General features: G+C 55.1%; 2 protein-coding genes across 2 annotated transcripts; one reads left to right on the top strand and one right to left on the bottom strand.

Annotated features, from left to right (window-relative positions):
- Positions 1-376: 376 nt before the first annotated feature.
- Positions 377-2,590, bottom strand: TSSK3 (testis specific serine kinase 3). The gene is made up of 2 exons (XM_056123478.1): positions 2,205-2,590; positions 377-1,123 (listed from the first exon to the last, which is right to left on the bottom strand). The coding sequence occupies exons 1-2, from the start codon at positions 2,347-2,349 to the stop codon at positions 462-464; spliced, it is 807 nt and encodes a 268-aa protein (XP_055979453.1). The 5' UTR covers positions 2,350-2,590; the 3' UTR covers positions 377-461.
- Positions 2,591-2,856: 266 nt separating this feature from the next.
- Positions 2,857-3,424, top strand: FAM229A (family with sequence similarity 229 member A). Its single transcript, XM_056123475.1, has 3 exons — positions 2,857-3,024; positions 3,104-3,250; positions 3,322-3,424. Exons 1-3 carry the CDS (start codon positions 2,888-2,890, stop codon positions 3,422-3,424), a joined length of 387 nt encoding a protein of 128 aa, XP_055979450.1. The 5' UTR covers positions 2,857-2,887.
- The last annotated feature ends 6,503 nt before the right edge of the window (positions 3,425-9,927 follow it).

Raw genomic sequence — 9,927 nt, 5'->3', positions numbered from 1 at the left:
AGTCCCTTGACCTTATGTGGCTTATCCTTTGGGACGAGGAAGGGACAGGGCCTCGGTAGTCCTCTCACCAAGACAATGAGTCAAGAGGCTTCTGCTTTTATTTGGAAAGGAAGTTGCAACAAAAGTGGTTCCAGTTGCTCTGTATCAGTTTTCTCCTGTCCTCGCCTCTCCTCCCCCTGTGTGTGTTTGAATCTGGGGTCCAGTTCTAGTTAACTGGTTAAGCACCCGTTGGAAATCACTTGCCAGCCCTCACAAAGGGGAGTCTTGAGTGAGGCCCTCTGGTTCCACGGAGCTCTTTAAGGGAAGAGAAGTGAGGCCAGGAAAGGTATGTATCAGCTTTTGGATAAGTAAGCTTATCCAAAAGTTTAAAAAGTGTAAAATATATATCACCATTTTAGAAGCGAGTGTTTCAGTTTGCTTTCTCCCCTTGCTTTATTGGGGAGGAATTGCCATTGCGTTTATCAGGTGCTTGCTAGCCATGGATGCCAACTAACTTCTTCAATTGAAGGCCGGAGGATCATGTCTGGTTCCAGGAGCCGCTTGAGCAGGTCCTGGCATTCGGCCGAGATGCCCAGATGAGTGGGGAAGGACACCCCCTTCTGCTGCTGCCACAGCATCTTGGGGATGTCTGTGTCGTCAAAAGGTAGGCTGGCGCAGAGCATGACGTATAGGACCACGCCCATGCTCCAGACGTCGCCCTTCTTGCTGTCGTGGGGAATCCCCTGCAGCACCTCAGGCGCGGCATAGGCTGTGCTGCCGCAGAAGGTCTGGCTCAGCTCCCTGCGTGACTTGGGCAACACCTTGGCGAAGCCAAAATCGGTCAGCTTCAGGTTGAAGCCCTGCAACAAGGCGTTCTCGCACTTGAGGTCCCGGTGGGCCACGCCACAGCCATGGCAGTAGCGAATGGCCTCGACCATCTGACGGAAGAGGGCCTTGGCCCGGCTCTCAGGCAGCGGCCCTCCATTTAGTACGCAGTCGAAGACATCCCCTCCCTCCGCCAGCTCCATCACCAGGTAGATTTTCCCATCAGAAGATTCCAGCATCTCATACACCTGAATGATGTTCTTGTGGTTCAGGGTACGAACAATCTGGAGCTCCCGAGGCAGAAATCTCTGGATAAACTCTGAGGAAATAAGGGGAAAGAGAGGTTTCAAATCCAGGATGCACATCATCTACTCAGCCCTGTCTCCTGCTTTCTCTCCTGCCTCTCTGCCCACCTGGTCTGGGTTATGGGCCGTGGTCCCTTTTTAAATGTCTACCTGGTGGGATATTCACCTTGCAAATGTTCATCTCTATTATTTCTGGAGTTAATGCATTATTCAAAGGAACTACTCCCTGCTCACCTCGCAGTCAGCAGCCTGTGAGATCATGGGTATCAAAATGCTTTGGGGACTTTCAGACAATGCCATTGACTCACGTCAGGAGGCATGATCACTAGTGAGGTGAGCCAACCCCTTCCACCCCTCCTCTTGACCCACACTTCTTTTCTTGAGCCTTATTTTTTTTTCCATTTAACTGCTTTGACACAGCTCCTGTCCCCTGCTCTGCTAGCCTTGGCCCTGACCTCTGGAATAGAAAAGGCCTCTTAAAGGAATTCAGATCCAAACATGCAAGGGAAGCATTCTACCTCTAATTTTTGTTTTGGGCCACACCCAGCGGTGCTCAGGGCTTACTCCTGACTTTGTGCTCAGGGATCACTCCTGGCAGGGCTTGGGGAGCCATATGAGATGCCAGGGACCAAACCCACGTCGTCCGCATGCAAGGCGAGCTCTCTACCCACTGTACTATCGCTCCAGCCCAGCATTCTACCTCTGCGCCTTCAAGGCTCCAGCCCCTCTGACACTTTTTTTCTTTTGTTTTTGGGCCACACCTGGCAATGCTCAGGGCTTATTCCTGGCTCTGTGCTCAGGAATTACTCCTGGGGACCTTTCAGGAGGCTGGGGATGGAACCTGGGTTGGCCATGTGCAACGAAAGTGCTCTACCTGCTGTACTGCCTCTGCCCCAGCCCCGGCACTTCTAATCCCAGGGGTCCGAAGGAAGGTGGACTCCCAGCCTCCTGTTCCCCACTTGGCCTACCCCAGAGCTGAAACCTGGCCTCCTCTGTGGCTTCAGATTAAAGGGGAGAGAGCGAGAAGGACCCTTCTCTAGAGGCACCACCACCAGCACCCCAGCCCACCCTCCCTCCGCAGAGAACCCAGCTCACCTTCTGGCCCTCCCATCTTGTCTATAATTTTAATTGCCACTTTTCTTTGGTGTTTTTTGGAAAATGCTTCTTTGACTTTTGAGTAGGTCCCTTCCCCAATGGTCTTGCCCAGCTGGTACCCATTGGAGAGAAGAAAGTCCTCCATGCTGTCCAGCGCCTCCTTCCTTCCCGTCACCCTCTCAGCTCATGCTGCCTCTGCGAGGCAGCTCTACTCCACCATCGCCCTTGGCCTGCTCCTTTTCCCCCCAAGGACTTCATCCGCAGCCGCCCCCAGCGCTAGAACATTCTCCGTCTCCACACAGCAGCCGCGGGTGGAGGGGAGGGAGAGGGCCAGACATTTTTAAACTACCCAATTATGATGTAAATGCTGTGTGACCCTTGGCCAAAATGGGCCGTGCCCCTACCTGCTCCCGCCAGCGGCCGCACCAAACCCAGCGCCGGTCCCCCGCGCGCTGGGGAGTGGGGCCGGCGCGAGCGGGTCCCTTCTTGCCGGACGGCGCCGCGCAGCCGGGCGGCCCGCGTGCCCGCGCCCCGTCGGGCGGCCGCGGGGGTCCGCGCGGGGAGCGGCTCGCAGCCCTGGCCGGGGCCCTGCGGCCCGGGCCGGCGCGGCGCCAAGTGCACGGGCGGGTGCCGGGCGGGAGGAACGGGGCTCTGTGAGGTCAGCGCGCCCCGAGCCGGTCACAATGCCGCGCTCCCCCTCGACGGCCGGGCCCGGGCGCGCCGCAGACACCTGCCCGGCCCCGCCTGGACCGGAGCGTCCGCGCGCCGCCAGGGCTCGGGCAGCTGCTTCCAGCCCGGGAGCGGCCTCGGCCTCCCTTCGGTGAGACGGCCCCAGCGGCGGGCGCGGGGAGGGGGCGCCCGGCGTCCCGGGGGCGGCCCGACCGCCACTCCCCGCGCAGAGCGCCCCGGGGCCTGGACATGAGCGCGCAGGAGCCCCCGCAGGGTCGCAGATTCCCCATTGAGGCGGGAGACTCCCCTGGCCTTGCCGCCGCCCCAGAATCCCAGGACAGCCCGGAGCCCGTAGCTACGGAGCACACCCCGGTCAGGTGAGGCCGGGGCCGGGGGACGCTCGGCGGGCGCCCCGGGCCGCCCCTGACGCCGCGCCCCGCTCCCCCAGGCCGCTCCGCCGCTGCCCCGGCTGCCACTGCCTGACGCTGCTGCACGTGCCCATCGACGTCTACCTGGCCATGGGCGGGAGCCCCCGGGCCCGCGCCACCTGAGCGCCTGCGGACGGCGGCGGCCCCGCGGGAGCCGGGCGTGGGCGAGGCCCACGCGGGCCACCACGCTGAGGTCGCGCGCGCCGAGCACGAGACAATGATGCACATTTTAAAATAAAAGAATGATGCACGTTTTAATAAAGCACGGGATAAATTGTTCTTTTCACTCCGGCTGGCCGTGTGTGTCTATCCCGCGGATCGGCCCACAGACAGCCCCGCCCCCGCCCCCCCCCCATAGCACTTTCCCCTTCAGGCCTCCTCCCCGGGTCCCAGCCCCGCCGCCCTGCCGCCCCCGCATCCTGCTCTCCCATCCCCATTTCCGGTTTGTCACCACCCTTCCTGGCCAGCCTTTCCCTGTCAACCCATCCCTCCTCCCATTCTCCCTCCGATTCTCCCGCCTAAATTCCTCTACTCTGCGCTACTCTTCAGGACCCAGAGAAGCTCCGAACCAGAGGGTGGACGATCAACCTAGGAAGGAAAGAGTGGCCACTACACCAGGCCCGTTTAATTCTAAAATGGAATTAACTTGGACCACCTCGTTTGCTATTTTTAATTCGGGCACTTCTGACTCTCTTGAGGAGGTTAAGGTTGCCCTGTCCATCCTGAACTTGGGCCTATATGAGGATTAAGTAGGCCATCCCCCACCAAAAAAAAATAGGAGGGAGTCCATCAAAAATTCTGGTTTTTCTTGGTGGCTGGCACGCCATACGGTCCCCTGAGCCTGTCAGAACTGATTCCTGAACACAGAACCAACAGTAAGACCTAAGCACAGCCCCGTGCAGCCCAAAAAGCAAGATAACCAAAACCAAAATAAAAATAAACAACTCTCTAGCATCTTGTTCCTGTTTTTAGGTAAAGAAACTGAATTGACAGACCTGCCTAGAGTCCTTCAAATGATAGATTCTGTCAAACTCCTCAGTATCCTCAGACTTAACGCCCTCACGTCCATCTTTTGCTGGGCCGGGGGAGGATGACAGAAGCCTGCCTAAAACTGTGGTACTCCCACAGAAGGCCTGTTCTCTACGCCCCAGCTTCACTTGAATAAACCTTGCCCAACATTGGAAAACTAATAACCCAGAGGCCAACTCCACCTTCTGTCCTTAGATCTAATTAAATTGACTCAACAGCCCTCACATAGGGGCCAGCAAGAGAGACAGTATAGGGGTTAAGGTGCTTACCCTGCATGAACCCCCATGAGGTTCAATCTCTGCATCCATCAGAGCTGGGAGTAACCCTTGAGTACAACTAAGTATGGCACCCAAATCAAAAACTGAGTCCTTTCCTCTCCTAGTCACCTGGGCTTGAATTCCAAGGCCTCCCCACTTGGATGCCATCACAAAACTCTCCTAGGCAGTCCCAAATGGGAAAGCTGTAGTGTAGGGAGAGGATGTTTGTCAAAAAGAGTTTACTATAAAGTGAGGACTTTAGACTTCAGGATTTTGGGCCACACTCAGTGCTACTCCTGGCTCTGTGCTCAGGGGACTACATGCAGTACTGGGAGTTGAAGCAGGATTAGCTGCATGCAAGGCAAGTTCGTTAACCTCCTTACTGTCTCTCCAGGCCCCAGAATGTCAGCTTCTCTTGGCCGCACTCCTCCCCCACTCTCACCTGGAGAAGTGTGTGTGGGGGCCAGCGGGACTTCAGGAAGAGGAAGTTGCTTTCATCCCCAAACTTCATGCAAGCCTTGCTCAGCCTAAGCATACTGCTGTTCTGCAGAAAAAGGGCCTCCTGCCCTGGAAACAGTACTCCTACTTTTTGGGAAATCACTGAAATTTTGGAGAGAAAAAAAATCTTGACCGCTCCATTGTTAAGATCTGGCCATTGCGAGCAACCACAATTAACAATCAAGAAGCAATCGCCATAGTGATAGTACAGCAAGTAGGGCTGTTGCCTGGAATGTGGCCAACCCAGAGTGGATCTTCAGTACCCCATATGGTACCCAGAGCCTAGGAGTAAGCTCTGAGCAGGTGTGCTCCCCCACACGCACACATACCCCACACCACCCCCCAGAAAAAGAAATGGATTATTTTCAGTCTCCAGGAAGGATACCACTAAGAAAGTGCAGCAACCAGGGCGTGCACTGGGATGGAACCAAGGAAGGTCTCAATCTCAACCCCACCGACACGGCCCTTGTGTACCTCTCATCTCCGATTCTCTTCTGGGTGGGGAACATGGCAGAAGCAGTTCAGAAACCCCAGAGAGCTGCTTTCTTCCAAGTCCAGCTCATCTCCTGTGAAGGGTTGGGATCAGCCCTCACAAGTCGCATGCCTGCTCCTTGATCAATTAGCTCTGTTTGGGAGATGGGAGGCCAGCATTGACCAGACTGGGTAGAGGTGAGCCTTCCCTGGTGATTGGTAGGTTCACCAGAAAATAATAGCAGATGAATATGGAAAAAACAATGCAGGGACTGAGAGAGCATCGCCAAAGATGGGGCAGGCTGTGGGACTTGGAGGACAGCTCTGTTCCCAGGCAACGCAGAGCTTGAACAGTGTGACCAGGAGTCAGGCCGGAGAGTTCCAGTTCCTACCTTGTCCATGATTCTGTCACACATGTAGACAGGAGAGCCTTCTGCATGGTGTGATGACTCAATCTCCGAGGTTAATTTGACAGCTATAAGCCTGGGACTCCCTGGGTCTTTCCCTGCCTTTTGTAAGGCCTCTTGCAGGCTTTAGGGATCCATTTACTCGACAATTAAAAATAACTCTGTCTCTCTCTCCCTCCCTCCCTCTCTCTCTCCCTCTCTCCTCTCTCTCCCCCTTTCCTTTCTCTCTCTCTCCCTCCCTCCCTCTCTCTCTCCCTCTCTCCTTCTCTCTCTCCCTCTCTCCTTCCCTCTCCCTCTCTCCTTCCCTCTCTCCCTCTCTCCTTCTCTCTCTCCCCCTTTCCTTTCTTTCTCTCTCTCTCTCCCTTCCTCCCTCCCTCTCTCTCTCCCTCTCTCCTTCTCTCTCTCCCCCTTTCCTTTCTCTCTCTCTCTTTCTCTCTCTCTCCCTTCCTCTCTCTCTCTCCCTCTCTCCTTCTCTCTCTCCCCCTTTCCTTTCTCTTTCTCTCTCTCTCTTCCTCCCCCTCTTTTGGGAGGACCACACCCGGAGGTGCTTAGGGCTTACTCCTGACTGCACACAGGGATCCAGGGATCACTCCTGGCAGGCTCAGTGGACCATATGGGATGCCAAGGATTACAGTGCTGGATCCTTCCATTTCTTCCTTTCTCTTTTATCTTCCTGGCTTCCTTCTCATCTTCTCGACCCTCATTTCCTTTAAAAGACACTTATTGAGGCTTGAGAGAAGTAGCTCAGATGGTTAGCCCGCAAGGTTGGCATGTAAGAGACCCATTCCCTGAACACCACTGTCCGTGAACCCCCAAACACAAGGGAGCTGGGAGTACCTCCAGGTGTTGTGACAAGACCAAAATAATGAATAAGTAGATAAATAAGATTGACTGGAGCCAGGAGCCTGGCCCAGTCGCAGACCACTTCCCTTGTCTGTGAGGCCCTCAGTTCAATCTCTAGCACCACACAATCCCCACAGCACGGCCAGGAAGAGGTAGGTGTGGCCCAAAAATGAAAATTAGGACAGTATGGGGCTGGAGCGATAGTAGAGTGGATAGGGCACTCACCTTGCTTGGGGCCAAAATGGGTTCGATCCCTAGCATCCCATATGGTTCTCTGAGCTCCACCAGGTGTGATACCTAGAGCCAGGAGTCAGCCCTGAGTACCACTGCTGTGACATCTCCCTACCTCCCAGAAAAAAGAGGGAGTATAGATATAGTACAGGGGTTAAGATGTGTGCCTTGTATGTGGCTAACCCCACTTGAACCTCTGGTACCTCATGCTCCCCCCAAAATCACCAGGTCACAGCCCTGGAGGCCCCTGACCATTGTCAGTAATGACCCTGAAGGCCCTGAGCATCTCTGCATCTCAGGCCCTAGCATTGAACCCACTTGGCCGAGAATCACTGGAAGGGAAACCCAGGTCTCTTGAGCACTGCTTGGGTGACCCACATATTAATAATGAATGAAAACTATTTGGGTTACTGATTTTCTGTACTCCAGATAGATAGTACAGCATGTAAGACAGCTGACCCAGGTTGAATCCTTGTCATCACACGGGTCCCCAAGTCCTACCAGGATTGATTCCTGAGCAGAGAGCTGGGAGTAAGTCCTGAGCATCACCAGGTGACCTAAAAACAAAAAAACAACAATAACAACAAAAATACGTTTGGGATATTAGCAATGGGCTGGAGCACAAGCTTTTTTATCACATGGACCCCCAACCTCTGAGCAATATACCAGAGTAGTTCACCCCCCAAAAAAAGTGTGTCGCCCACAAATAAACAGAAATAAAATATTAGTGAGGACTGCAAAAATTCCAGACACACATCATGCCAGTGGGTCAGAGGCTGGGGCTTGTTACTTCTAGAATGTCCTGAGCAACAGGAAGAGGCAGGGCAGGTGGAGAGAACATTGTGAGCCCGAGAAGTGGAAGCACATTTAAGGAATCACTCAGTCTGGGGGCCAGGGCCATGGTATAGCGGGTAGGGCATTTGTCTTGCATGCAGCCAATCTGGGTTCAATCCTCAGGACCCCTGTGGCCCCCTGAGCCAGCTAGAGTGATCCCCAAGCACCAAGCCAGGAGTAAAACCTGAGCACCGCTGGGTGTGGCCCCCAAACCAACAAAGAAACAAACCAAAAAAGGAATCATGTTATCAACCCACAACACCTATCAGAAGCTGAGAACCAGGATCAAAGCAAATAGCTCCTTTCCCTGCGGAGCCCAGAATTCAGAATAGTGAGTAGAAAAGAAGCCAGAGGGGGCACCCGGCAGTGAAGCACTAGCCTGGCAGGTGCAAGCTCCAAGTTCAGTCCTCAGCACAGCACTAAGTCAAAGAGACCTGGAGTTTGAACTCAGGTCTGCAGGTGACATAATGACAAAAGCCATCCCTCTCCGTTTCCATTCTTCTCTGTTTCTTCTTCCTTCCCCCCGCCCCCCGGGACAGTCACACATGTCAGGTTTGGTTTCTGACTCCACCATGCGTGAGCTGTGCCAGCTGGGACTGGCAGCTGAATGTCTCTGAGCCGCTATCTGCAGCCCGAAGAACGGGGTGAATGATGCCTGTTGGCACATGTCAGTCGAGGTGCACGTGGCCCCAGGCAGACCTCTCTGGCACAGCCTCCCCTTCATGAATAAGCAACGCTCTTTCTGCTTCTGCTTTTGACTTCAAGGGGCGGTAGAGAGCTAGCCATGTCCCCCAGGGCCAGCTGATATCCAGCCTCAGGGACTCCTTGCCTCCCTCGGCCAACTTCTGCTAAAGAGCTGCAGAACTTGGGGGGTGGGGGGATATTGCCAGGGGAATCCCTAGCTGGGAACAGGAGCACTACCTTCCTCACTCGAGAGGGTAAATCTGTCCCCTGACTCCAGAGCAGGACCCCCAGATTCCAACCTTTTTTTCCCTGAGCCTGTGGAAGAGGGAAGGGCCCTCGGGAAGAGGGATGCTCAACTCCCTGCCTTTCCAGGCTTCTCTGTCAGATATCTTATTAGCCAGCCCCTCCCTAAGGGACCCCCATTTAGAAGGAGGGGGCGAAGTACAGATGGACCCCCAGGTTTCCATGGAGATGGCAGGGAAAGGGTTGCTGTGTCACCATGGCAACAATTGACGTCAGCACTACCCTTTCCCATTGCTTTACAGGAGAGGGGGGCAGCCACCCCACCCTCAAGCAAATCCCCCACAAAGCCTCCTCCCCTCCCTGAGCCAGCCAACCAGGGGGTCTCTGGGCTTAATATAGCACAGGAGCTGAGAGCACAGACTCCAATGGCAGCCAGTCCCCGATTCAAGTCCTCACCTCGCTGCACGCTGACTGCATTTCAGCAAGTTCCTTCACCCCTGGCAGTCTCAGGGTGCCCTAGGAGAAGAGTCAGGGGCTCGACTCTGGGAGGAACGCTCGGTCCCTGGAGGCTAACAGGTCCCTAAACCTGGGTCCTTGCATCTGAGGATCTCAGAATTTGTGGGGGCTCAGGGTGGAACCAGCGACGGCGGAATTTCCACTCTGAGATGACCCGTTGCTGGAAACTCCAGTACACCTGGACTCTGACCCAACTTCCCCTTTCTCCCCACAGCTCCCTCTGGGGCACCCTCTCTTTTGAGTGTCCGGCTCCTCTGGGCCAAAGGACAACAGTGGGGAGATCCTGACCCTGAATTTGTGGGCTGAACCCTAATGGGAATGGCCTCTCCCCCCACCCTTTGGTACAAGGGCACTGGAATCATTCTCATTCCCTCTCTCACATCCAACCCAGACCAGGGAACTCCAACCTTCTCATTTACACCGTTTGCTTTTTTTTTCTTTTTGGGTCACACCCAGGATTGCACAGGGGCTACTCCTGCCTCGTGCACTCAGAAATTACTCCTGGTGGTGCTCGGGGAACCATATGGGATGCTGGGAATTGAACCCGGGTTGGCCGCGTGCAAGGCAAATGCCCTACCCGCTATGCTATCACTCCAGCCCCCCCCACCCCGTT

The sequence above is a fragment of the Sorex fumeus genome, unplaced genomic scaffold (genome assembly GCF_029834395.1).
Source record: "Sorex fumeus unplaced genomic scaffold, SorFum_2.1 ptg000047l, whole genome shotgun sequence".
Classification (NCBI taxonomy): Eukaryota; Metazoa; Chordata; class Mammalia; order Eulipotyphla; family Soricidae; genus Sorex; species Sorex fumeus.
This window is presented reverse-complemented; position numbering and strand designations above follow the sequence as displayed.

Coding starts and splice junctions, on each gene's coding strand:
- TSSK3 (XM_056123478.1), bottom strand. CDS start 2,349: ATGGAGGACTTTCTTCTCTCCAATGGGTACCAGCTGGGCAAGACCATT. Junction 1,124..2,204: donor CAAGATGGGAGGGCCAGAAG/GTGAGCTGGGTT, acceptor TTATTTCCTCAG/AGTTTATCCAGAGATTTCTG.
- FAM229A (XM_056123475.1), top strand. CDS start 2,888: ATGCCGCGCTCCCCCTCGACGGCCGGGCCCGGGCGCGCCGCAGACACC. Junction 3,025..3,103: donor GCGGCCTCGGCCTCCCTTCG/GTGAGACGGCCC, acceptor CTCCCCGCGCAG/AGCGCCCCGGGGCCTGGACA. Junction 3,251..3,321: donor ACGGAGCACACCCCGGTCAG/GTGAGGCCGGGG, acceptor CCGCTCCCCCAG/GCCGCTCCGCCGCTGCCCCG.